Consider the following 25,940-nt stretch of genomic DNA (forward strand, 5'->3'; position numbering starts at 1 on the left):
TGGGTCCAGCCCCCTCCCAGCTGCTCCCACGCTGGTCTCGCACTTGCCCCTGCAGCCACTGCCTCTCTGGGGAGACAGACTGGCCACGCAGGACCCGGGCAGCTCTGGGGGTGCTGCCCCCCCTGCCTGAGACACACACACCCCTGCTCCTCCACCTTCCATAGCACCCATGGGGTGGTTTCCCTCCCGCTCTGCCCGACGCTCCCCTCCCCCCCCCCGAGCCCCCGCAGCCGCTGGGCCGGTGCTGGGTGCCGTGTCCTCCCCTGGGGGGTGCGGGGGGGTGACCCCCGGCCGGGGCGCGTGTTCACCGGCACCTGTCACCACCGGGGCCTCCGCCCGCCCCCGCCCCCCACGCGTGCTTGCACACGCGTGTGCAGCCTCTCGAGGTGGGGGGGCGGTGCACGCCCCCTCCGCTGTGTCGAACTGTCGCACACCCGGTCGCGCATCGTGTCCCTGGCAGGTGGTCGCGCAGGCGCGCGCGCAGCCCTCGGCCCCGCCCCTGCTGTCACACACGCCTGTCACCCCCCCCCCCCGCCCCTGCGGGCGCAGTCACGCACCGCGTCGCACTTGCTCACGCGCTGGTTGTCGCACGCTCGGTCGCACACGATCCCCCCCCCCCCCCGCACACGCACAGCCCTTCGTAACCCCCCCCAGCACTGCCGCACACTCCCCCCCCACCCCGGTTTCACTCTCCCGCTCGGTGTTCGGCTGCCCGCGCCTGGCGGGGCGGGGCGGGGCGGGGCAGGGCGGCCCGTGCATACTGATGAGCTCGCGGCCCCATTGTGCGCGGCGGCGGCGGTGGCGGCGGCGCGCGCTCGGCTCGGCCCGGCCCGGTTCGGCTCGGCTCGGCCCGGCTCGGCCCCGCGCGCCCCGCCCCGCCCCCGCGCGCCCCGCCCCGCCCTCCACCCCCCCGCGCCGCCGCCGCCGCCGCCGCCGCCATGGAGCCGGGACCGCGCGCGGGCTGAAAATCCCGCGCAGCTTCCGCGCAGCCGCGCGCGCCCGGCGCCGCCAGGGCCATTTTGGGCCGCTCGCGACGGTGAGTGCGGGCAGCACCGGGGCGGGCGGGGGCGGGCAGGGACGGGCAGCGCCGCGCCGGGCGGGTCCCTGTGCGCAGCCCCGCGCCGCGGCTGAAAATGGCCCCGCGGGCCCCCCACCCCACCCCGCGCGCCGTGCCCGGGGGCGGCGGGGGCGGTTGCCATGGCAATGCGGGGGGGCGGGCGGGCGGCCCGGCCCGGCCCGGCCCCGGGGCCTGTCCCCGCGGTGCCACCGGGCCCACGGCCGGGAAGGGGGAAGGGGGGGGGGGGCGGTGGGTGCCCGGGGCTGGTGGCATCTCCCGGAGGGTCCGGGGCAGGCTCGGCTCAGCGCGGGTGCAGTCCCGTCCCCCCCCGCTCCTCCCCATGGCGGCTCCGTCCCTGCCGCCCCCCCGCGGGGCCGGAGGGAACCGAAAGTGCCGGGGTGACCCTGCGGGCCCCCGCTGCCGGCCCGGGCTGGAAATACCCCGGGCGGCTCCTGGCCGGGTGCGGGGGGAGATGCCGGGGCGGGGGGCCGCGTCCTCCCCGCCCCCCCGGTCTCGCCCTGGAAAGTCCCCGCGTTTCCCCCCACCCGCGGCCATGGGGGAATGCCCGCGGCCCCGGGGTGGGCGGGCGGAAGGCACCGTGTGTGTGTGTGTGTCTGTGGTCTGTGCCCGCGGGGATTTTTTGGGGGGCCGGGGGGGGCGCTTCGTGGGGGACCATGGACACCCCCCCCCCCCTCCCCGCCCCACGGTGGGGGCGGGCGCGTGCCGGCCGGCTCCCCGTGCCAGGCCCGGGCAGAACGCCAAGTCCCGGTGCCGGAGGCCGGGTGGGGGCCGTGCGGGCTCCGGGCCTCCCCCCATCCCCTTCCTCGGCCCCGCCGGGGTCCCCTCCCCGGGGGATGGCCGCCCCCTCACCCGCCGTCTCCTCTGCCTCCCGCAGCCCCGGTGACGGTGACGCCGTCCCGCAGCACCCGCCGCGGCCTCGGAGGACACAGCCTGCGCCCGCCCGCCGCTGATGAACTCCATGAACCCCATGAAACCCTCCCTGCCGCCCACGCCCCACGGGTGAGCCCCGGCACCCTGGGGCTGCACCCGGCTGCCCGGGCCCGTGGCCTCCGTCCTTCGTCTTAATTAATTTGTTTTTCTTTCTAGTGATGGTTCATTTGCATATGAGGCTGTTCCTTGGCAACCGAGCACCAATCAGCCGGCGGGATCCCTCTCCGTGGTAACCACCGTCTGGGGTGTCAGCAACACCTCCCAAAGCCAGGTACCCGCAACATCCTTGTCCCCCACCCTGGGGACCCCCCCTGCAAACGGGCACAGCTGCGCCCTGCGTGACACGCTGCCCCCCCTCCTAGGTTTTCGGCAGCCCCATGGGCCCCGGGGGGAGCAGCTCCAGCACCCCGCTGCTGCCTGGTATGGCCGGCACCGGCTCAGGCATAAGCTCGCCGCCGTTCCTGCCGCAGCAGCCCTTCGCCGAGGGAGCACCCGGGAAAGGCTACGTGCAGCCGGGCGTCTATAGCCGCAGTGCCTACCCCAGCGGGCCAGGCTTCGCCGCCAGGTAAGACACCACCCCCCTGTCCTGGGGCACGTCCCGCCACGGGGCCACCGCACGCCCCTTCTCCGCCTCTCTGTTCTCCAGCTACGCCAGCAGCCCTGGTGCACCTGGCGGGATGGGGCTCCCCTCGCATGCCGGCCGGCCCCCCGCCGACTTCACCCAGGCAGCTGCTGCCGCTGCCGTGGCTGCCGCCGCTGCCACAGCCACGGCCACGGCTACGGCGACAGTGGCAGCGCTGCAAGAGAAGCAGAGCCAGGAGCTGAGCCAATATGGCACGGTAAGAGCCCGGCCGCAGCAGAGCCGAGAAGCCAGTGGCTGCCCCCGCCCCACCGTGACCCCCCTCTCTCCCCGCTGCAGATGGGTGCAGGGCAGCCCTTCAGCAGCCAGTTCCTGCCCCATGCCGGACCCCGCGGCCCAACCGGCCTGAGCCCGGCTGGCATGGCGGGTGTCATGGCTCCCTCCGGCGTCTCCCCTGTGAGCATGAGCCCTGCGCGGGCGCCTGGCGCCGGCCCCCTGTATGGTGGGCAGCGGATGCCCCAGCATGCCTACCCTGGCCCCCCTCCAAGCCAGCAGCTCCCCCGCCAGGGCCTCAAGCGGGCGTACTCTAACGAGGTGAGCTTCTGCACCGGTGGGGACTGCGGCGTGCCGGAACCGTCTTCTCCTGCCAGTGCTGACTCCCCCCCGGCCCCACAGGGATACCCGGCACAGCAGTACCTCCAGGGTGGGCAGTACGCTCCGGCCGGTGCCCAGTATGCCCCCAGCGCCCCCCAGTCCTCCGCTCCATCCCCCTCCTACCCTGGCCACAGGCTGCAGCAGGGCATGGGCCAGTACCTCTCCACCTCGGGCAACTCCGGACCCTATTACAAGGTACCGTGGGCAGACAGCGGGCACGGGGTAGGGGGGGGCCGGGTGTCTGCCATCCCCTGGTGCCAGCCCCCGGCAACATTCCTCCTCCTGCAGCCAGCTGACCAGTTCAACGGGCAGAGCACCAGCTTCGGCACCTACAGCCAGGCGGCCGTCAACGGGGTGAGTCCCGGCACCGGGTGGGGTGGGGCGCAATGCTGGCCTGGCTGGGTGCTGAGGGTGCGCGGTGCCTCCGCAGCCGGGCCGGTCGCTGCCGGGGTACCCCAGCTCGCCGCTGGCCGGGAACCCCACGCCGCCCATGACGCCGGGCAGCGGCATCCCCCCCTACGTGTCCCCGGGTCAGGACGTCAAGTCTCCCTTCCTGCCGGACATGAAGCCTAGTGTCAACTCCCTGCACCCATCGCCCTCGGGTAGGTGCTCCCGGCGTGGTGGGGGGGGGCTGCCGGGGCCGGGGGGCACATCGTAGAGACATACCCCTTTTCCATGCCACAGGGCCGCAGTGGGCCCCACTGCTGGCAGTCTGGTGGCCATTGCCCCTTTAAAGGGCAGGGTGCTGTGGGGAGGCAGCTAAGGAAAAGGGAGGGGCTTCAGCAAAGGGGGCATGGTCACTGCCGAGGTTTCACGGCGGGTGGGGGGGTCAAAGGCACTGCCCAATGAGAGGGGAGGTTGAGGCAGTGGGAGGAGCTTCCTGTGAAGGGGGCAGGACTGTGACTGGTGGGGGGGGCTTCAACTAGAGGAGTGGTGGCTTTGGTGGGAGGAGCTTCTGTAAGGCTGGGGCCTCCTCGAGTAGGAGGAGCTTGTCTATGGAGGGGTACTGGAGGGGAGGGGCTTCCAGGGGGAGGGGCTTCCTGTATGGATAGGGTGTGGCTGGCTGTAGTGGGTGGGGCTTCTGGCATAGGGGTGGGGCTGTCTAGTGGGAGGAGCATCCTGCATGGGGTGGAGTGCCCTGGAGTGGGAGGGGCCTCCTTGTGGGGGCGGGGCTTCCTGCAGGGTGGGTTCTTAAGCAGTGGGTTGGGCTTGCCGGGGCGCGGCCGGGGCGCAGGGGTCCCCGCTGACGGCGTCCCCGGCAGGGCCGGCCCCCGGGGAGGAGCTGCGGCTGACCTTCCCGGTGCGGGACGGCGTGGTGCTGGAGCCCTTCCGCCTGCAGCACAACCTGGCCGTCAGCAACCATGTCTTCCAGCTGCGCGACTCCGTCTACAAGACCCTCATGATGAGGTGGGGGCGGCGGGGGGGCACGGGGGCTGCACGGCACGGCGTCGTACAGCGCTGCTTGGCGTGGCGCTGCACGGCCTGGCGCAGCACAGTGCAGTATGGCACAGCATGGAGTCGTGCTGCGCAGCATGGGTTGTCGCAGCACAGCGCTGTGTGGTGTGGCGGTATGTGGCATGGTGTGGCTTGGTGCAGTGCCGTACCGTGTCATGGCATGCCTCAGCAAGGCACGGCGCTGGATGCGTGGTGGTACAGGGCTGTGGCTTGGCACCGCATGGTGCTGTATGGCACGGTGGTACATGGTGTGGCTTGGCATGGCATGGCATGGTGCTGTGCACTGCGGTGGTACCCACGTGCGGTTTGTTATGGTGCTGTATGGCGCAGTGGTATGCGGCGTGGCTTGGCACAGCATGGTGGTGTATGGCACGGTGGTACCCGGCGCAGTGGCTCGCGTGTGGGCACAGCCCCTGCCTGCACCCCTGCCCACACCCCTGCCCGCCCCACCAGGCCTGACCTGGAGCTGCAGTTCAAGTGCTACCACCACGAGGACCGGCAGATGAACACCAACTGGCCGGCCTCCGTGCAGGTGAGCGTCAACGCCACGCCGCTCACCATTGAGCGCGGTGACAACAAGACCTCCCACAAACCGCTCTACCTGAAGCACGTCTGCCAGCCTGGCAGAAACACCATCCAGATCACCGTCACTGCCTGCTGCTGCGTGAGTCACCGGGAGGGTCTCCGGGTGGTGGTGGTGGGGTGGGGGCAGTGGCTGGGGGCGTGGCTCAGCCCCTCCCTGTCTCTCCACAGTCCCACCTCTTCGTCCTGCAGCTGGTGCACCGGCCCTCGGTGCGCTCAGTGCTGCAGGGTCTCATCAAGAAGCGCCTGCTCCCTGCCGAGCATTGCATCACCAAAAGTGAGCGCTGCGGCTGGCACCCCCAGCCTGCTGGGTCCTGGGGGATGGGGGGCTGCAGCATGGTGGGGGTAATGGGGCACCATGCCCAGACGCCACCACGGTGTCACCCCCATCCCCGCGTCCCCGTTCTGACCCTCTGTGCCCCTCACCCCACCCCCACCCCCCCAGTCAAGCGCAACTTCAGCAGCGGGACCATCCCGGGGACTCCGGGGCCCAACGGTGAGGACGGCGTGGAGCAGACAGCCATCAAGGTGTCCCTCAAGTGCCCCATCACCTTCCGGAGGATTCAGCTCCCGGCCAGGGGCCATGACTGCCGGCACATACAGGTAGGGGGGGTGGTGGCAGGGGGCTGGGGAGCGTCCCCGTCGTCCCCCCCCCTGCTGGCTCAGCCACCGCTCTCCCCCACAGTGCTTCGACCTGGAGTCCTACCTGCAGCTCAACTGTGAAAGGGGGACATGGCGGTGTCCTGTCTGCAAGTGAGTGGGGTCCAGCAGGGCTGTGCCTCGGTTTCCCTGCCTGCGGGGGGCAGGGGTGGGTTCCCTGCCCTCACCCTGCCCTCACCCTGCCTCTCCCTGCCTGCAGTAAGACAGCCCTGCTGGAGGGGCTGGAGGTGGACCAGTATATGCTGGGCATCCTGATCTACATCCAGAAGTAAGTGTCCCTGCTCTGCCCCTGGCCGGCACTGTGTTACTCCTGGGGGGCCGTGCAGCCAACCTGCCCCCCCTGCTATCCTGCCGTCCCCAGCTCGGAGCATGAGGAGATCACCATCGACCCGACCTGCAGCTGGAAACCCGTCCCGGTCAAACCCGACATCCACGTCAAGGAGGAACCAGAGGGGCCGGCGCTGAAGCGGTGCCGAACCCTCAGTCCTACACACATGGTGCTGCCCAACATCATGGAGATGATTGCGGCCCTGGGGCCTGGCTCCACGCCCTTCCCGGCACTGCCGCCACCACCGGCGGGTGCCGCTGCCGACTATGGCGCCTCCGGTATGGGGGGACCGATGGGGGGGGGTGTCCATGTCCTTGACCCCTCCCCCCACCCAACCGCCTCCTTTCCTCCCACAGGTTCCAGCTTTCCGGGACCTGGGGGCTTCCCAGAGCCATTCCCCCCCCCCGGCGCCCCTGGCACACCGACGCTGAGCGACTTCACGCCAGGACCCCCCCCCATTTCCTACCCGTCCGACATCCCTGGCAGCCTCCTGGCCCCCGAGAAGCCCCCCGCACCCCCTCTCCCCGCACAGGTCAGCTGGGCTGTGGGTGGGGGGCTCCCCCACCAGCCCCCATATCTCCCCGTGGGGGGACCAGGGGGATCCTGGTGGAGGGAGGGTCTCACCGCTGCACTCTCCCCCCACAGCTCCCCCCACCGGGGCGGATGGAGCCATCCCACACCCCGGTGCAACCGGGGCTGCACAACGTCCCCCCGGGCAGCCAGCCGGCACAGCCCCTGCACCACCGGAGCGCCCCGGCCCGGCCCCCCCTGGGACCCCCCGGCCCGGCACACGCCGCCGACCTCACCTTCCCCCCTGCGCCTGGCATGGCCGGGACGGGTGACGGGTCAGAGCCTGCCCTCGACGTGAGTACCCCGGGGGGGGCGGCTGGGGGTCCGGCTGCTGGTTCAGGACCCCGGCCGCTGTGGGGTGGGTGGGGAGGAGCTGGGGGGGGGCCGGTCATCACACGCTGCCGCCCCCAGCTCCTGCCTGAGCTGACGAATCCCGACGAGCTGCTCTCCTACCTGGGCCCCCCCGACCTCCCCAGCAGCAGCAACGATGACCTCCTCTCCCTCTTCGAGAACAACTGAGCCATCCGACACACCCCCCCCCCCCCCGAACCCCCCCACTCCATCACGGGGCCGGGGGGTGCAGCGCTGCCGTGCCCCTGCCTGCCGCAGAGCCGGGACCCCCGCCCCTGCAACAAGGGGGCTTCCCCTGAAGGGAGGCGATGGGATGGACAGACGGATGGGCTCCGCCCCCCCATAAGCACAAGGCTGTACATAGTGTAGAAACACTACTGCCCCCGCCCCCCCGCCCCGTATTTAAAGGCAAGTGCGTCGCTGCGGGGCTGGCTCGTGCCCCCTGTATAAATGTGCATACGCTGCTTCCCCTTGTAACATACGCGCCCGGCTGGGGGGTGCGGGGCTCGCCACCCCCTCCCCCCCCCGCCGTCGAGCTCCCTGTACCGTGTCCTTATCGCTATTAAAGGATTTCGTTTCGGCGGGGCTCACGCGTCGCTGGGCAGGGTTCGCACTCCCCCCCCCCCCCACCCCGTGTCTCCTCTCTGCCTTCGCTCCTTTGTCACCCGGCTGGGGGGCTGCCCCCCAGCCCCCCCGAGCAGGGGGTCGCGGGTGGGTGGCTGGCGGGATCCCGCCCCCTCCCCAGGGCGGCTGTAGCCAAGCCGGGCGGTGAGCCGTGCCCGCCGCCGTCAATCATTAACCGCGGGCAGGGCAGGCCCCGAGCAGCGTGGCGGGGGGTGGCCTTGCCCGGGGCTGGGGGCGGGGGAAGGGGGTCTCTGTGGGGCTTCTCCAAGGCGGGAGTGGGGTCCAGCTCCGGCGTGGGGCTGCCCGGGCCCGGCTCTAGACCCACGGCATGGGGCAGGGCACCCCAAAGAGAGGCCGCAGCTCCCGGCCCCGCACGCCCCGGATAGCAGGGCTGCTGCTAACCTCCGCCCAGCCCCGCTGCCACCCTCCGGCCCTGGGACTGCCCCGCACCGCGGCCCGGCCCCACATCTCTCGGTCTCAGCCCGCCGCACCAGCCCCACACGAGCCGCCCCCCCTCCGCCTCCCGCGCCAGCCCCATCCCCCCGCCTCCCCCCACCCCACAGGCACCGCGCATGCGCGCCACGCCCTGCCCAGCGCCAGACCCGCGCGTCCCCCACCCCCGCCTTTTTCTCCCCCCTTTCAAACGCGGCGCTGCCGATTGGTCAGCCGCCCCGCCACTCCGCCACAAACCCAGCGACCGTTGGCCGGCGCCGCGGGGGAGGCGGGCCCTCCCCGGCCCTATATAAAGGGCGGCGGGCAGCCCTTCTCCTTCTGCTGTGCCGCGCCCGCCGCCAGGAGTAGTCGTTGTAGCCGCGTAGCTCCCGCCCCGCCATGGCCAATCCCGTCGTCTTCTTCGACATCGCCGCCAGCGGCGAACCCCTGGGCCGCGTCACCTTCGAGGTGGGGGGGTGGCGTGGTGTGGCTGCGGGGGGGGGGGGCGGCGGCGCTGAGGGAGAGGGGTCTGCCGCCATTTCATCGCTGGGCGCGCGGGGCCGCTGTGGGGGGAGGGGCGGTGGGCACTACGCCTGCGCGGCCGGGGGTGGGGGGCGGCGGGGGAACCGCGTCGCCTCCACGTGGCCGCGGGCTCCCCCCGGGGCGGCGGGGGTGGCTCCCCCCGGCGACGGCGGCGGGTTGGGGGGGGGGGGAACAAAGGAGCCGGCGCAGCCCCCGGCCCCACCGCCCCCGCCCTGGGCTGAGCGCGGTGGAGGATGCGGCGCGGTGCCAGCCCAGGGCGTGTCGCCGCCCGCGGGCAGCCCCGCTACCGCCGCAACGCGTGTCCCGCCGCTCGGCCGGCGGGCAGCCCGGGCCCGTTAGCGCCGGCCTCGCCGCCGGGGAGGCCCCGCGCCACACCGGTGCGGGTGGGGGGTGGCCGTGGTGGCTTCTCCTGCTGCGGGATCGGGCCCGCGGCTGCCCGCGCCGCCATTTTGTCCCTGTCGTTCCCCCCCCCGAACGAGGCTGCTCCTCGGCGGGCGGTAGCAGCCCCCGGAGTCGCCTGGTGCATCGCAGCGAGCCGCGTCCCCCCCACTCTCCCCAGGAGATGCTTCTGGGGCGCCCGTTGAGCTCCCGGGTCTCAGAAGGCCGGCGGGGAGCGAGAGCGGTGGCAAGCCAATGGCTGTAGGATTGTCACTGCTAAGGGAAAGCATTTAGCACCCCGCGAAGCGGGCAACCAGGGGTGTGAAGCATCTCTGGCACGGCCAGGGACCGCACTCCAGGAATTGCTGCGCTGCGGCTGTCGCAGAGCGCGTTCCCTGCCTGGCAGCGCCTCACCGTGCAGATGGCTGCTCGCCGCTCAAAATCGTCCTGGAGTAATTGGGAGGTGGCGTGTGCTCTGACTGGGAAGGCTCAAGTCAAATAGGTTTTTAATTTAATCCCAGCCTGCGGAACGAACGCGTGTCTGCCCTGCTGATGAGACGTGCGGCATATTTAAAGTCGTTTGGCTGCTGTGTCTGTTAGTTCAGTTTCCAGATGCCTCCAGATGAAAGCTTAAGGTGGGGAGTGCTCTGCGGCCACAGGCACTGCTGGGATCCACCTCCTGGAGGGGGTCCCTGGGCTCTGAGCAGTGAGGGAGGGGGCATCCCCCCGGGGTTGGGTGTGCTCCCGGGGGCGATGGCAATGGCCGGTCTTCACCTCAGCCTGACTAACAGCCTCTCTTCTCTTTACAGCTGTTTGCAGACAAGGTCCCCAAGACAGCAGGTTGGTATAGCAGCACTGTGACCACACTGCAGCTGCACCAAACCCTAGTGTGCTCCCTAACTCTGGGCAAAACGAGCCGTTGACCGTGGTTTTCCTCTTCCTTTGCAGAAAACTTCCGTGCCCTGAGCACTGGCGAGAAGGGATTTGGCTACAAGGGGTCCTGCTTCCACAGAATCATTCCTGGATTCATGTGCCAGGTGTGTGGCACTTCTGCCGCAGCAGGGAGGTGGGCGGGTGAGGAGATGGTGGCGCTTGCCATCTTGGTTTCAGAGTTGGGTGCTGGCAGATTTGGGGTGGGAAGGCGGCTCTGCCTGCCGTCTCTGCAGGGCCATTGCGCCTGGTTCCAGAGTCTTGTCCTGCGCCTGTGACCTGAAATGCCACTTCTTCACAGGGTGGTGACTTCACGCGCCACAACGGTACTGGCGGCAAATCCATCTATGGGGAGAAGTTCCCTGATGAGAACTTCATCCTGAAGCACACAGGCCCTGGCATCCTGTCCATGGCCAATGCTGGCCCCAACACGAACGGCTCCCAGTTCTTCATCTGCACTGCCAAGACCGAGTGGTGAGTCGGGGGCTGCAGGAGGGTGAGCTCAGGAGTCCCTGGCACCCGCCCTGGTGGGGAGGTGACACGCCAGGCCTGGTGCTGACATCCCCACATGGGGACGGCAGGTGCCAACCATGACCGGTGCTTCTCTTGCAGGTTGGATGGCAAGCATGTTGTCTTTGGCCGTGTCAAGGAGGGGATGAACGTGGTGGAGGCCATGGAGCGCTGTGGCTCCAAAGATGGCAAAACAAGCAAGAAGATCACCATTACCGACTGTGGGCAGCTCTCATAAACCCTCCTCTCAACAACTGACCGTTTCTTCAGCAGCCTGGGCACCGCACCCTGCTGCAGCTCGCCCTGTCCCACCCCGCTCGTGACTTATTGCTGCGTTTCTACTGGGTCTCAGCCCCATGTGCACGGTCCAGCTGGGCCGCGGTTACCTTTATGAGTCTAAATAAAATGAGTTAAACCACAGCGGCCCCCTTCTCTTTCTCCTTCCTGGGGTGGGTGGTGTGTGGGGCTGGTGGGGAAGGAAGGAGGGGGTGCTTGGGGTGGGGCATGAGGACCCCTGCACTGTGGCTGTACCAGGTCCTCAGTAGGGTCCAGAGTGAACATGTGTGGGCTGCTGGTTGTGGCACAGAGTTGATCCCTGGGGGCCTCAGTGCTGCAAATTGGGAAGAGACACCCCCCCTCCCACTCCCTGTTCTCCACCCACTGTTGTGCGACCCCCCCTCCCCGCTGTGGGGCTACAACACCCCCCTCTCGGACATGGGAGGGGTGGTGCTCCCCACCTTTGGGTGCCTTGTGGATCTGGGTCAACAGGTGCCATTGGAGAGTGCTGGACTGTGCTGGGAACATGGGAATCCCAGTGGTCCCAGTAAGGGAGAGTCCAGGCCTGGGAGGATCCCAGTGCTCCCAGTTTAAGCAACCTGATTTGGGGGGAGCACTGTGTTTGGGGGATCCTAGTGGTCCCAGCTGGGGGTGTCCAGCTCTCCTAAGAGTCCCAGTTGGGGGTGGGGTGGTCGGTGCTTCCAGCTCTAGGATGACCCCAGTGTCTCCAGTTTGAGGGTGCCTGGGTAGGGGCAGACTCCAGTACCCTGTGGGCCCAGCAAGACAGGGCCTGGCCCCCCACCCTCCTGTGGGGTGCACCCACAGTGCCTGCAGTGGCACTGCTGCCTGCACCTCTGCCTGTGCTGAGAGGTACAACTCTGCCTGCACCTGACGCTAAACACCCTTACCTGCATGCACCACCCCATAGGCCCCTCGCCCTGCGTGGGGGCGTCCGGGGTGGGGCCCACTTTGGAGCTGGGCTCTGGCATGGGTGAGGTGCCAGAGCTAGCGCCGAACCCCGGTGCAGGCAGGGCTGTGGAAGGGCTGCAAAGGGAAGGTGAAGACCAGCAAGAGCTTTCAGGGCTGCCACCTTCTTTGCAGGAGAAGCCGGACATTTGGCGTTTCGGAAACAGGCTCTGCCAAGAACAGGAGCGATGAGGTGTTGCGTCTCTGGGAAAGCATGGACCTGCAGGGCGCTTGTGCCTGTGAACAGGCTGCATGCGGAAGTTTGAAGAGCAGAAACAGCTTTCAGGGCTGGCACCTTCCTTGTGGGACAACTAGCCAGACGTTTGCGATTTTGGAAACAGGCTCTGCCTCGAATGCTGAGCTGCCAGGTCCCTGGGAAAGCATGGATCTGCAGGGCTCTTGTGCCTGTGAATGGGCTGCACGGGGATGGTGAAGACCAGCAACAGCTTTCAGGGCTGGCACCTTCCTTGTGGGAAGCCGAGGTGGTGGGTGTCCTTTTGGGACATGGGCTCTCTTGAAGGCGAGGTGGTGGAGTACCCGCAGAGGTTGGTCCGCGCCCCCGCGGGAAGCCATCCTCTCCCGAATGGAGGCGACACGAGGGAAGCCTTTCTGTGCTGCACCAAGGCAGTAGGGGGAAGCCTTTCAGTGCCGTAAGGCGGAAGCTCGGGGGAAGCGATTCTGTGCTGCACCCAGGCAGGAGGGGGAAGCCTGTCGGTGTCGCACCGGGTCCCTGCGGCGGAAGCCTTCGAAGCGCCCGGGAGGCGGAGATGCGGGGTTCTTCTCGACCCCTCGATGTTTTCTCCTTCTCCTTCCGCAGCTCCGCGGGGTCAGAGGAGACCTCGCCCTTCCACATCTCTTGCGTCACGGCTCTCAAGCTCCAGGCCGGGGATCTCCCGGGTGCGGCAGCACGCTGTGCGCCCCGGGACCTCCTGTCAAGCTCGGGCCCAGGCCTTGCAGGGTGCTGTGTCTCTCTGACGTCTCTTCCTCGGCCTCCTTCGAGGTCTGAGGATCCATCAGGGATGCTCCCAGAGCCCGGCTGAGCCACGGCACGGGCGAAGGCTCCCGGCAGCTCTCCCTAACCACCAGTGTAGCCCTTGCACTGGCAGACCCCGCAGGGAAGGACTCCTGTCTGCTGCACCACTAGCCTTCCCTGCGCCCTGGCACAGCCCCACCGGTGCTCCCCGGGAAGGGGCACATGAATGTCACTGAGCATTGCTTCCCTGGCAGCAAGATCAAGACTGACCTCTGGCCTGTAGCAGCAAGTTCTGGACGTCAGGCGTGCCATCAGGCCCAGTTCTTCCTTTTGCTCTTGGATTTTCTTCATCGGGTCGCGAGGCAAACAGCTCTTCTCTGGATGAAGGTTCTGATCGCAGCTCTGAGAGCAAACTATGTTGAACAGCAGGCATTAAATGCAGGCGTGCTGCGATGGGTTGATGGAGGGAGGGGGTCCGTGTTGCAGAAGTTCCCAAATATCATCCCTTCAAAGAGAAAAGCCCAGGCAACAAGCAAAAGCAGACACAGACTGACACACAAGTTACACTGAGCCAAACCAGAATACACTCAGACCCCTCGCTCCTTTGGGACTGCTCAGCTGAGGGTTTCCCAGACTGGACAGTGGCCTGAAACTGGGGCAAAGCACTGCAATGTGACAAACGCCCAGAAAGTTAAGTTCTTGTTTGGTGAAGTCTGTATCACAGGCCTTCAGCTCCGATGGAGGTGAACAAACACCACTGCCCCCCTCCCTGGCCTGGCAACCCTCGCCTGCCCCAGCCCCCCACCTCAGGGTGCTTCCAGCGTGGTGGCAGTGATACTGGGGGACACCAACCCTCCTGGTGGGGACTGGCGATGTCCCCCTCTCTGGACCCCAGGAGGAAGCAGGATGGGGTGGTGGCGGTCCTCCCCCTCGGCTGCCAGAGAGTCCTGGGACCCTTCTCAGGAAAGAACTACAGAGACTTCAAAGGAGATGCCTCCAGAGAATCCCCTGAACAGTTGCCCAGAGGGTCCTCTGAAGGATCCCCTGGAAAGTCTCCTGCTGAGCCCCCTGCAGATGCCACTGCTGAGTCCCCTGGCCAGCCCCGCAGCTGCCCCCAGCCTCACCTGCCCTGCATGGTCCAACTGGTGGAGGAGGCGCTGCAGAGGCAGCCCTGAGGGGTTTTGACCCCGCTTGCTGCTGCCACTGGGCATTGTTTCCTGCCGGGTGGTGCCTAGATCGGGAGAGGGGGACGGCAAGAAGGACCAGCGCCCTGCACCGGCCAGCACCCCCAGGACGCAAGAGACCTCCCCACGGGACAACATGCCACCAGAGAAGAAGAAGATGGTGGTATTCTGGGTGGCAAAACACTCAAAAACCCTGTGGGAGGGGAAGCCGGACAGAGACGGTGTGGCAGTGGGCAGCAGCGGGCAACAAGTGGGGCGGCAGCAAGCGCAGGGCATCTGAGGACACCAATGTGCCCATCTTGGTGCTTGAGCGACCCAGAAGCCCTGGGAGTGCCAGGGGACAAAGGGCCCTGTGCCCACCCATCCACCCCACCCACTGCTGATAGCATGGATCCCTGCAATGTGCCACCCCAGGACAGGCTGCTGTGCAAAAAAGTCCAAGCCAAAACGCCGCAGGGGCTGGGGATGCCCCGCACTGACCTGAGGGCATGGCTTGCGGAACTCCATCCTGAGTTTCCACCCACTGGGGCAAAGAGTGAAGGTGGTGGGGCTGGTGCGCCAACCCACCCGACCTGGAGCCCCAAGCTGACCCAAGCATGCCCTGCTGCATCCCCAGGCCCCTGCTGGCCAAGCCCCTGGCTGAAGGAGATGGCACTGGCGGTGGCATCAAGCAGCAAGGTGCACACCAGCATGGCCACCAAAGCCAAGCAGCCAAGCTGGCTGTGACTGTCGCCCACGGGGGCAAATCCCACAGGAGGGGCTGCCACAGCAGCTCCACATGCTGCCACAGCTGCTGCACCCTCCCGCCGACTCCATGCTATCCCTAGGGCCCTGGGGGGCCTTATGGGTGTGCCCACCCTGCTGGAAGAGCAGGACGAGTCGGTGCCCATCACTCTCGAGCTTGTTGTCTATCCCAGTGTCCTGCTCACCATCCCTCGCTTTTTCTCTGTATCCCATTTTCTTGCTCCATGTCCCTCACATGTTTTCTGTATCCCTCAATCCTTCCTCCTGCCCTTCCTTCCCCATGCCCTCCGGCCTCTGGCCTGCTGTTTGTCACAGGTTTGTCTTTCTCCCGCTTTCTGTCCGGGTTCTGTCACTCTCTTTCCCTCTCTGTTCCTCTGTCCTTCCTCCAACCTGTATTTTCCTCTCTCTGTCCCTCTGCTCCTAATGCTTTTTTCTCCATCTCTCAGTCCTGGCTCCCTTCCCCCTCTTCCCTCTCTCTGTCTATCTGTTCTGCTTCCTCTCCTGGTTATTCTGCCTTTGTCCCTCTGTCCGTCTGCCTGTCTCATTGTTTCTAGTTATAGTCCCCTGTCCAGCCAGCTGTCCTTTTTTCCTTTCTCCCCCCTACTCTGGCCCTACTTTTTCTTCTTCCATCTCTGTCCAGCAGGCCATCACCGTTTTTTGCCTTCTCCATCTCTTAATCTGCATCCGTTCTGCCCCCCCCGCCCAGTCTCTCTGCTTTTTGTCTCTCCATGTCATGCGCTCTATCCTCGTCTTTCTCTCTCTTTCCTCCTTCCTTTTCCCTCCTTTTTCTCTGCATCCCTTTGCCCTGTTGCTCATCAGTATTTTTCCCTTCCATTCCTTGGTCCTGCTCCCTGTCCAGTACTTCTCTGTCAATCCCTCTGTCCTGTTGCCTATCATTACTTTTGCTGTTTGCATCCCACTGCCCTGCTTCCCAGTCATCTCTTTTGGCTCTATCCTCATGTCCTGTTCCCCAGCAGTATTTTTTTCCTTTCTCCAGCTCTCTGACCTGCTCCCTGCCCTGCTGTTTTTCTCTCTGTCATTCTTTCCACTTCCCTGTACCTCTCTCTCTGCAACCTTGTGTCCTGCTTCCTGTGCCTCTCTTTGCCTCTCTATCCCTCTGTCCCTGTCCTTGTAGCTGTTTTTTCTTTCTCCATTTCTTTGTCCTGCTGCCCATCTCTGTCCAGTTCTCTTTCTGGTTTTTTTTTCCTCTCTTGGTTACTCTGCTTTTCTTCCTGTCCCTATTTTTTTTCTTTCTTCATCCCTCTGCCCTGCTCTGTGTTCCGTCCCTCCCACTCCCACAGTGTCCTGCTGTATGTTACCTGTCCTCCCTGTTGATTTTTTCCCCTTATTGCTCTATTCCTCTGTCCTGCACCCTAGAAGTTTTTTTTTTCTCTGTATTTCTGTTCTGTCCATCCCCCACCCCCACCTTTACATGTCCCAGTCTTTCTCTCTACATGCTCCTGTCATTCATTCTCCTCCTCTTGCTCTTCTTGCTTTTTCTCACTTTTCCTCTGTCCTGCTGCCCATCGCTATTTTTTCCTCCTCCATCCCTTTGTCCCGCTCCCTGTCCATGTCAATCTTTCCCTTTTGTTCTGCATCATCTTTCTTTGTTTTCTTGATCTCTGTCCTTTTCTCCATACGTTTTTCTCTCTGCTCCTCAGTCGTTCTCCCTCGTCTTATTTTTCCCTTTCTGCCATCCCTCTTTCTCTGTGACCCTCTGCGCTGTTCCCTTTCTTTTCTTTCTCCAGTTCTGTCTTACCTGTCCCTCTCTGTCTTTCTTCCTCTGTCCTGCTCCCTGCCCCTATTATTTACTGCTTCACCTCTCTGTCTCACTCTCCGTCCCTGTTTTTTCTCTCATGCTCCATCTCTCTGTCATTCTCTCTGTTGCTCTCGTTGGCTCTCCATCCCCACATCCGGCTCCCTGTCCCTCTCTCTTTTGCAGTATCCCACTTTCTGGATCCCTGTCCCTCACCTGTTTTCTATATCCCTCTGTCCTTCCTCCTGTCTTTCCTTGTCCCTCTGGCCTGCTACCCCTCACTGTCTTTTTTTTCTTTCTTTCTCCATCTCTCTGCCTCAGTCCTGTCAATCTCTTCCTCTCTGTCTGTAACATTTCTTTCTCCACCTCTGCCCTGCTCCCTGTCCCTTTTCTCTTATTCTGTGTCCTCCATCCTCCCCCTAACTTTTTGACTGTATAACGCCATACCACTGCCTGTCCCATCATGTCTCTCTATATCCCTCTGCCCACCTCCCTGTCCCATTATTCTCTTCTGTCCTGCTCCCTGGCCTTGTTTCTCATCCTGCAGTCCATCACATTTTTTTACTTTCTCCATCTCTTTATCCTGATCTGTCTGTCTCCTTTTTTTTCCCTCCCCCCCCCAGCTTGTTCCCTGTCTTTTTCTCTCTCTCCCTCCTTCCTTATTCCTGTAATTCAATTTCTCTCTTTATCCGTCTGTTCTGCTACCTGCTCGTCACTTTCTCTCTCTCTTTCCCTCTGCCCTGCTCCCTGACCCTGTTTTTCTTTCACCATGTTCCTGCAGGGCTCCTTGTCCCTTTTTTATTGATTTCTCCATCTCACTGTCCTTTTCCTTGTACCTTTCCTTCTCTGCCCCTCAGTCCTTTTCCCTCATCTTATTTTTCTCTTTCTGTTCCTCTGTCCTGCTCCCCATTGTGGTATGCTCGTTCTTGGTATCTGCTGTTCCAGTAACAACTGCTGAGTTGTCCCAGGGGAAGGGTGAGTGTACAGGCACCAAGACCCAGAGCAGACTTGCTCCTGGGACTTACATGCATTAATGGATAAACACTTGCTGTCTCCTTTGCACTTGATGAGTGGCTGTCAGAGAGCCCAGGGGAGCAGGTTACATAGTGGGTGTAAGGGGCAATGGCTGCAGCTGTGGGCTGGGGCTGGAGGAGCCCCAGGTGGGGCCAGTGAGGCTGATGGTGATGGCCTCTCTGTGTAAAAGGACTGCAGCCCTAGGGAATGGTGCTGCTGGGGCATACCTGCATGGGAGTGCTGATTAGCTGCACGGATGTTTCCACCTGACTAGCGCAACAGGTTGATGGTCAGTTGGAGTCAGGCCCCATCAGGGCAGCTCCCAGGGGTTTTCTGAGAGCTGGGGGAGAGGAAGCAGGAAGAGGAGCAAGACATGGCTGCCCCCACCCCCTGGAAAAGGTGCTGGGTGCCTCCCCAACTCAACAAAACTCTAGCCCTGCTCACCCTGTGCGGCTGCCCCCAGCTACAGCACCTCCCCTAAAGTCTGTCCCGTAGCCACAGACTGCCCCCGAACCCTGTCCTCACGGCAGCAAGCTGGTCCTTGAATATGCTTTATTGCACCATAAATGCAGATGCTGTTAGCATCAGTTCAGGGGCAGAACGGCATCTCCAGAAGCTCCTGCAGAAGGAGGGGTTCGTGCCTGAAGAGTACAGTCATCGCTGTAGATAACAGTTGCTTGTTCTTTCCCTCTCCCAGAGGCAGCACTGAGGACTCAGTTGTCGGTTCCTCTCCGGGGATGTTGTAGACTGCCTCTGGCTCAGGTTTGTGTGGGTTGCCTTTGGCCTCATTCTCCTAGTGGCATGGGTGAAAAGGGACAGCTGGAGCACTTACTGGCTGTGGACAAGAGCTGCAGTGGCTGAAGCTGGAGAGACCAGAAAAAGGTAAAGCAGCTGAAGAATAAAACAAATGGGATTTGGCCAGCAACTGCCTCCAGCTGCAGACAGGAGACAGCCTGCCTCTCCAGGCAAGGAAGGATCCCTCTTAGTGTAGTCCTCAGCGGATCCAATCACCCATGTCCATGGCAGGGTCTGTAGGCATAACCAGAAGCACAGTACGGCCATATAGTGTGTGTGCATGTGAGGCTGTGTATCTAGGAAGCCTCATATTGTAAGAGCTGTAAGACACCAATCTAATCTCTTAGGTGGATGACAGTCAAGTGACCGGAGCTACAAAGGAGGAAGGGAGAGGGGGCGGAGATTGAGAGAGAGGGAGAGAAAGATGCATCTGAACTGTCAAATTCTCCCAGCAGTTCTTAAAGCGGGAGCTACGGTGAGTCCTGGACCCTTGGGGCCGTGTTGCTCCTCTTCTGCATTCCCGTCCCCTCCCTTCTCTACTGCTGTCATTTTTTTCACTTCCCTGCACCTCTCCCTCTCCCATTCTCCAAGTGCCCCTCTTTCTCTGTCATTCTGCCTCTGTTTTCTTTTTCTCTCTGTATGTCTGTCCTGTTCCCTGTCCTTCTTTTTTTGTCCTGTCTCTTTCCTGCAGTCCATCATTATTTTTGTCTTTCTCCATTTCTCTGTCTTCCTATCCCTTTTTTAAAAATCTCTCCCCATCTGCCCTTTAGCCCTTCACAATTCCCACTGCCCTCACCTCTCTGTCTGGGGCTGTGTCTCTATTTTTAAATTCATCTCTCTGCGCCTTGTATTCTAGATATACTTTTTCTTTCTTAGATTTTCTTGTTCCAGGTCCCTGTCCCTATGTTTTAATTTCTTCCCTCTCTGTGCCACAGCCTATTTTGTCCTCATTGTTCTCTCTCTGTCTGGCTCCCTGTCCCTATTCTTCAATTCCTCTGTCTCTCCCCTTCAGCTCACTGAGTTTTTTTGGTATTTCTCAGTTGCTCTCTGTCTACCTCACTGTCCCTTTTTCCAATTCCTCTCTCTCTGCCCCATGGCCCATCACTAATCTTTGTTTTTCTCCATCTCTCTCGGTCTGGTTCCCTATCATTTCCTCCTCGCTGGCCCATAGCCCATCACTATTTCCTCCCCACCCCATGCCCCTCTCTCTATGTGTCCCTTTCCCTATTTTTCAGTCCCCCCTCTCTGCCCTGTAGCCAATTGCTGGTGTAGTGGGTTTGTGTGGCAAGGTTTTGCTTAGCTGGGGTGAGGTGTGCAGGGGCTGCAGGGGTGGGTTCTGTGAGAAGACACCAGGACTTGCCCCCGTGTTGGACAAAGCCAGTTCCAGCTCCAAGAGGGATCTGCTGCTGGTCAAAGCTGAGCCAACCAGCAATGCTGGTAGTGCCTCTGTGATGACATATTTAAGAAGAGCTAAAAAAAAAAAAATGCTGTGCAGAAGCTGTGATAGAGAAAATGTGAGTGTGAAACAGCCCTGCAGACCCCCAGGTCAGTGAAGAAGGAGGGGGAGGAGGTAGTGTAGGCCCCAGAGCAGGGATTCCCCTGCAGCCTGTGGGGAAGACCATGGTGAGGCAGGCTGTCCCCCTGCAGCCCATGGAGGGCCATGGTGGAGCAGATATCCACCTGCAGGCTGTGGAGGACCCCGCATCAGAGCAGGGGGATGCCCAAAGGGGGCTGTGACCCCATGGAGAGCCCAGACTGGAGCAGGTTTTCTGGCAGGACCTGCAGATCCGTGGAGAGAGGAGCCGATACTGGAGCAGGTTCGCTGGCAGGACCTGTGGCCATATGGGAGGGACCCCACACTGCGACAGAAGGAGACCATGAGGAGGAATGAGCAGCAGAGACAACTTGTGATGAACTGAGTGCAACCCCCCACTCCCTCTCCCCCTGCACTGCTCAGGGGGAGGAGGTAGAGAAGGCAGGAGTGAAGATGAGCCTCGGAAAAAAGAGAGGGGTGGGGGAAGGTGTTTTTTAGATTTCTTCTTATTTCTCATTATCCTACTCTAATTTATTTTGATTGACAATAAATTAAATTAATTTCCCCAAGTCAGGGCTGTTTTGCCTGTGACAGTGATTGGTGAGTGACTTCTTTGTCTTTACCTTGACCCACAAGCTTTTTTTGTTGTATTTTCTCCCCCTGTCTTGTGAGGAGGGGAAGCGATAGAGCGGCTTGGTGGGCACCTGGCAGCTAGCCAAGGTCAACCCGCCACAGTTTCCTTCTATCAGGCTCCCCATCCCTTTTTTTTAATTATTGGCTATGTTTCTTGTACCCCATCGCTTTTGAAGCTTTCTTCTATCCTGATGGGCTCCAGCTGGGGCTGGAGCTGGGACAGCCCCAGGTGTGGCCAGTGAGGCTGAGGATGGGGCTGGCCCTGCTGTGTGAAGGGGCTCCAGCTGTAAAGGGGGCTGCCTGGGCAAGCCTGCCTGAGGGAGCTGATGGAGGGGAACTGACTGAGGAGGGAGTCCTGCTGTCAGGTGCCTTCAGCAAGGAACGGCTGGTTCCTGCAGTGAGGAAGGATCCCTCTGAGCCATGCCCAACAGTGCAGACCACCAGCATGCGGCACTGGGAGCTCGGCACATCTGTTGGCTGTGTGCGTGAGCCACCACGTATTGAGGAAGCCTTGTGGATGAGGAGCATCGAGGCGTCCGCTGTGTGTTGCCGAGTGGGTGAGGGTCGGGCAGGCAGCACTATGGAAGAGGAAGGGGCAGAGAGAGAAGCGTCGGGGCGTGCAGGTCTCCTGCCAGCACCAGGAGCTGTGGTGAGTCACACGTTCTCTCCTGTGCATCCTGGTCCGTCTCTGCTGCCCTGCCCCAGATCCCTGCCTGCCTCCCTGCCTGTCCCTGCTTCTGTCTCACTCTCCACCAGCCCACCTACCTGTCTGGCTCCCTAAAACTTGTTTCTCTTCTGCCAGCTCTGCCCTGTACCACTTTGTTGAAAAATAACTCAGAGATTTAGAATGGTCTGACTATTTTGTGCAAGATGTATTTTGTATATGTCAAATTAACAAGTAAGGCTGTAATCAGAAAGGCACACAGTTGGCATTCATAGAATAAGGACACCCTGGAACAATTAGGCCTTGATGTTTTGAGGATGCTTTGTGTGTATTGCCAACTTGGCAAGAATGCTTAAGGTCCATCAGAGAGAAAAGAAACGTTCTTGAGTTAATAAGAAGGATAACTGGCCCTAAGCAACGTAGGATGTGACTGATAAAAGGAAACATCCTGCTCCAGAAGCATGAGCTGGGGGAAAGGTAAAGATGGTGGGGAGAGATGGCAACCTCCGACTCATCTCCCATCTGGAAGAACTCACCCACCCCAGCCCTGCAAGGAGCGTGTGTGCTAATCTACATAGCCAGCGAGGCTGATTTAAATATAACTGGCCGATAGCAGGTGAGATGGTGACTGCTAACCAATGAATGTAAATTTAGGCAAGTTTTTACTAATCATGTAACAGAATAATACATTGTTTTTCTTTGGTGTGGAGTGCTAGCTTTGTGGAATTACCACCTAGCACCCATCTTTGTGCAAATATGAAATAAATAATGTCTCTCCTGAGTGTGTGATTATTGGCTCGTTGCACACTAGGAAATAATCTGCTTTTTGGACAACAACTTCACCTATTAATTTTTTTCTGTTTCCCTCTCTGCAGCTCCCTTAAGCTATTTTTTTTAATGCTTTCCTGTGTTTCTTGTACCCTGTTGCTTTTAAAATTTTCTTATTATGGTTCCTTCTATCGATCTCCCCTGTCCCTGTTTTTTTAATATTCCTGTGTTTCTTGTACCCTGTTGTATTCTAATTTTTCTTTCTACGTTTCCCTCTCTCTGGCACCCTGTCCCTATTTTTTAATTCTTCCCTCTGTCCTGTACCATGTCACTTTTTAAGTTTTCTTTTTATGTTTCCTTCTATCTATCTCCCTGTCCCTATTTTTTTAATTATTTCCTGTGTTTCTTGTACCCTGTTGTTTTAAAAACTTTCTTACTATGGTTCTTTCTGTTGATCTCCCTGTCCCTGTTCTTTTTTTAATATTCCTGTGTTTCTTGTACCAGATTGCTTTTTAAATTTCCTTTCTACATTGTCCTCTATCCATCTCCTTGTGCCTATGTTTTAATTCTTGTCTATGTTTCTTGTACTCAGTTGCTTTTTAAAATTCCCTCTATGTCTCCCTCTATCCGGGTCCCTTTCTTGAATTTTTTTTTTTAATTATTCTCTATATTTCTTGTACCCCATTGCTATTTAATTTATCTTTCAGCTATTCCCTTTATCTGGCTCCCTTCCCCTAAATGTTAACTCCTCCCTTTCTTCCATATACCCTGTCACTTTTAAAATTTTCTTTCAATGTTTCCTTCTATTCTCATCGCTGTTCCTATTTTGTAATTCTTTCCTGTGTTTCTTGTAGCCCATCGCTTTAAAAATATTTCTTTCTATGTCTCCCTCTATCTGACTCCCTGTCTCTATTTTTTAATTCCTCCCTTTCTGTCCTGTACCCAGTTGCTTTAAAAATTTTCTATGTCCCCATTTATTTAGTTTGCTATACTCCATCAATTTAAAATTTTGTTTCTATGGCTACTTTTATCCAGTTCACTGTCTTTATTTTCTAATTCTCTCCTGTCTGTCCCATATCCTGTCACTTCTTCAATTTTCTTTCTATTTCTACTTTTATCGAGCTCCCTATCTGTATTTTTCAATTCTTTCCTGGGTTGTGTACCCTGTTGCTTTTAAATTTATTTGTATGGTGTGTCTATTTTTTCCCCTATTCTTATTTTTCAGTTTATTCTTGTCTTTCCTTAAAGCTGTTGCATTTTAAATTTTCTTTCTATGTCAAGGTTTACCCAGTTTGCTGTCCCTATTTTTTATGTTTTCCTGTCTATCCTGTACCCCATCATTTTAAAATTTTTTCTTCCATGTCTACTTTAACCAATTCACTGTCTTCTTTATTTGTTTCTTGTTGGTCCTGTACCCCATTGCTTTTGAACTTTTCTTCCTATGTTTCTCTGCATTTTTTTCCCTATTCTTATTTTGTAACTTTTTATTGTCTTTCCTCAATGCCTCTGCTTTTATAATTTTATTCCTGTGTCTCTATCACTCTATGCTTATTTTTAATTTTTTTTCCTTGTCTTACTGTAATGCCTTTGCTTTTATAATCTTCTGTGTCAAGTTTTATCCAGTTTTCTCTCCCCATTTTCAATTTTTCTTGTGCTTGTCCTTTACCCAGTTGCTTTTTAAATTTCCTGTCTACTTTGACCAATTCACTGTCTTTATTTTTACATTTTTTCCTGTCTGTCCTGAACCCTGTTGTTTCTTCAATTTGCATTTTATGTCTATGTCCTGGGTTCAGCTGGGATAGAGTTAATTTTTACAGGAACCTGGGAGGTGGGGGGCATAGCCGGGGCAGCTGACCTGAACTGGCCAAGGAGCTATTCCATACCATGTGACATCATGCTCAGTATATAAAGGGGGAGCGGGCCGGGGGGTGGGCTCTTCTTTTCGGTGGGGGAAGTGGCAGACCGTCGGGTCCCGGGTGGTGAGCAGTTGCACTGTGCATCACTCTTTTTGTATACTTTTTCATTAGTACCGTTGTTGTTGTTGCAATTTCTTTGTGTTGTTCCAGTAAACTGCCTTTATCTCAACCCTCGAGGTTCCAGGTTTGGTTTTTTTTTCTCTCCTCCGTCTTCCCCCCATCCCACCGGAGGGGGGCGGGAGGAGTGAGCGAGCGGCCGCGTGGTCCTTTGTTACCGGCTGGGCTGGAACCACGACAGTCCTTTTTGGCGCCCAACGTGGGGCACGAAGGGTTGAGATAACGACAGATCTGGCCAGAGCGTGTTGAAACAAATTTGTCATACGCATTTCTTATACTAGATAAATAGATGTTAGTCACAATGTTGATTCAGCTGTTTACATGGTGGCGTTTTGTAAGTTCTTATATGCTTTATGTATTGCCTGTAGTTGCGTATCTCATCTCTGGGAGAGTGATTGGGATTATCATTTTGCTGTACTGGGCAATGTCGACTTGTGAAATGATTACATCACTGGTCATGAGGTTAAGCTGTTATCTGTATGAGGCAGTGATATCATTTCCAGACTTTGGGCACCTTCTGTCGGGTTTTATTGGTAATTACACCCAACCCATGGGGAAGTCAGGGGGGAATACTTCCCCCCATCCGTTCCCCTCCCTTTTCTCTTTCCAACTAATTACAACAGTTTTCGAGAATTTTGAATATCCTTGGGATGCGCAAGCCTGTGTGCTGTTAGTGCTATGCCTCCTGACTATGTTTCAGGTCTTGTCTAGGGCTACAAAGAGGCTCTTTAAGAGTACCACCCAGAGATCTGTCCCAAAGCTGGATATTCATGGGTGGCACGGCGTGTGGGAGGATGTGGGCAGGTATCTAGAGAACTTCTCACCTCCAGTGACTTGGAAGTTCACTCCCGAACAACTGCAGAACCCTCATGAAGTGATAGAATTTTTGAAAGGAAAATGCTGTGGCTATCCCAGAGACACACAACTCACTACACTGTGCTGGGCCCTGGCCGGTATCTACCAAACCCTGCTTGATACTATGCAGCACCCCCAGGGGGAAAAGGGGGAAAAGATGGAAAACAAGACAACATGCACCGTGGCTGCCCCAACCCCGACAACATGCACCGTGGCCGCCCCTACCACGACAACAGGTACCATGGCTGCCCCTACCCCGGTGACAGATACTGCCACTAAACCAGAGAACCAACCTGTGCCAGTATCAGTTGCCCCTGTACAGAAAAAGAAACACACAAAGAAATCAGTTCGCTCAGTGAGAGATGAAGATGAACCAGGGTCATCGCGAGAACAGGAGGAAGAGGCAGAACCTGAAATAATTACCCGATCTCTATCCCTGAGTGAGTTGCGTGACATGCGAAAAGATTTTAGCCGCCACCCAGGTGAGCACATTGTTACCTGGCTGCTCCGATGCTGGGATAATGGGGCTAGTAGTGTGGAATTAGAGGGTAAGGAAGCCAAGCAGTTGGGATCTCTGTCTAGAGAAGGGGGTATCGACAAGGCGATTGGGAGAAAAACACAAGTCCTCAGCCTCTGGAGGCGACTTCTGTTAGGTGTAAAGGAAAGATACCCTTTCAGGGATGAAGTTACATGTCACCAAGGCAAGTGGACCACCATGGAGAGAGGTATCCAGTACCTGAGGGAATTAGCCGTGCTGGAGGTGATTTATAATGATCCAGAAAATGCGCAGTCACCCACAGATCCAGATGAAGTCCAATGCACACAACCGATGTGGCGGAAGTTTCTACGAAGTGCACCACCAACCTATGCCAACTCATTGGCAGTAATGTCCTGGAGAGAAGGCTATGGACAAACGGTGGATGAATTGGCTGTCCAACTCCGGCAATATGAAGGAAGTCTCTCTTCCTCCCTACGGGCCTGTGTCTCAGCTGTAGAGGAATTGTCCCGAGAGTTCCAGCAATTCAAAGTAGATATGTCCTCCTCCTCACCTGTACAGGCCCGCATTGCAGTTATTGGGAGTAAGCGTTCCTCTGCCCAAGAGAGAGGAGAGAGAAAGTACACACGACGGGCTAACCTGTG

At 59.5% G+C, this 25,940-nt stretch overlaps 2 protein-coding genes and 2 long non-coding RNA genes across 4 annotated transcripts in view; 3 read left to right on the forward strand and 1 right to left on the reverse strand.

Annotated features, from left to right (window-relative positions):
• The first annotated feature begins 906 nt into the window (after nt 1–906).
• On the forward strand, nt 907–7,773 carry ZMIZ2 (zinc finger MIZ-type containing 2). Its single transcript, XM_069801292.1, has 19 exons — nt 907–1,036; nt 1,953–2,077; nt 2,165–2,279; nt 2,371–2,573; nt 2,655–2,847; nt 2,928–3,182; nt 3,264–3,437; nt 3,531–3,596; nt 3,673–3,844; nt 4,505–4,649; nt 5,151–5,361; nt 5,451–5,556; nt 5,725–5,882; nt 5,965–6,032; nt 6,139–6,207; nt 6,301–6,545; nt 6,624–6,799; nt 6,913–7,131; nt 7,249–7,773. Exons 2-19 carry the CDS (start codon nt 2,028–2,030, stop codon nt 7,354–7,356), a joined length of 2,733 nt encoding a protein of 910 aa, XP_069657393.1. The 5' UTR covers nt 907–1,036; nt 1,953–2,027; the 3' UTR covers nt 7,357–7,773.
• Nucleotides 7,774–8,554: 781 nt separating this feature from the next.
• On the forward strand, nt 8,555–11,025 carry PPIA (peptidylprolyl isomerase A). Its single transcript, XM_069801293.1, has 5 exons — nt 8,555–8,712; nt 9,975–10,005; nt 10,114–10,202; nt 10,397–10,569; nt 10,708–11,025. Exons 1-5 carry the CDS (start codon nt 8,644–8,646, stop codon nt 10,841–10,843), a joined length of 498 nt encoding a protein of 165 aa, XP_069657394.1. The 5' UTR covers nt 8,555–8,643; the 3' UTR covers nt 10,844–11,025.
• Nucleotides 11,026–12,518: 1,493 nt separating this feature from the next.
• Nucleotides 12,519–21,925, forward strand: LOC138688772 (uncharacterized). The gene is made up of 2 exons (XR_011327612.1): nt 12,519–17,479; nt 18,216–21,925. It is a non-coding gene; the product is annotated as an uncharacterized lncRNA (long non-coding RNA).
• LOC138688774 (uncharacterized) overlaps nt 18,054–25,940 on the reverse strand; it is a 34,107-nt gene continuing 26,220 nt past the window's right edge. Inside the window, exon 2 of the long non-coding RNA XR_011327615.1 lies at nt 18,054–18,875. This is a non-coding gene — a long non-coding RNA (uncharacterized lncRNA). The remainder of the gene's footprint in view (nt 18,876–25,940) is intronic.

This window comes from Haliaeetus albicilla, chromosome 13 (assembly GCF_947461875.1).
Source record: "Haliaeetus albicilla chromosome 13, bHalAlb1.1, whole genome shotgun sequence".
Classification (NCBI taxonomy): domain Eukaryota; kingdom Metazoa; phylum Chordata; class Aves; order Accipitriformes; family Accipitridae; genus Haliaeetus; species Haliaeetus albicilla.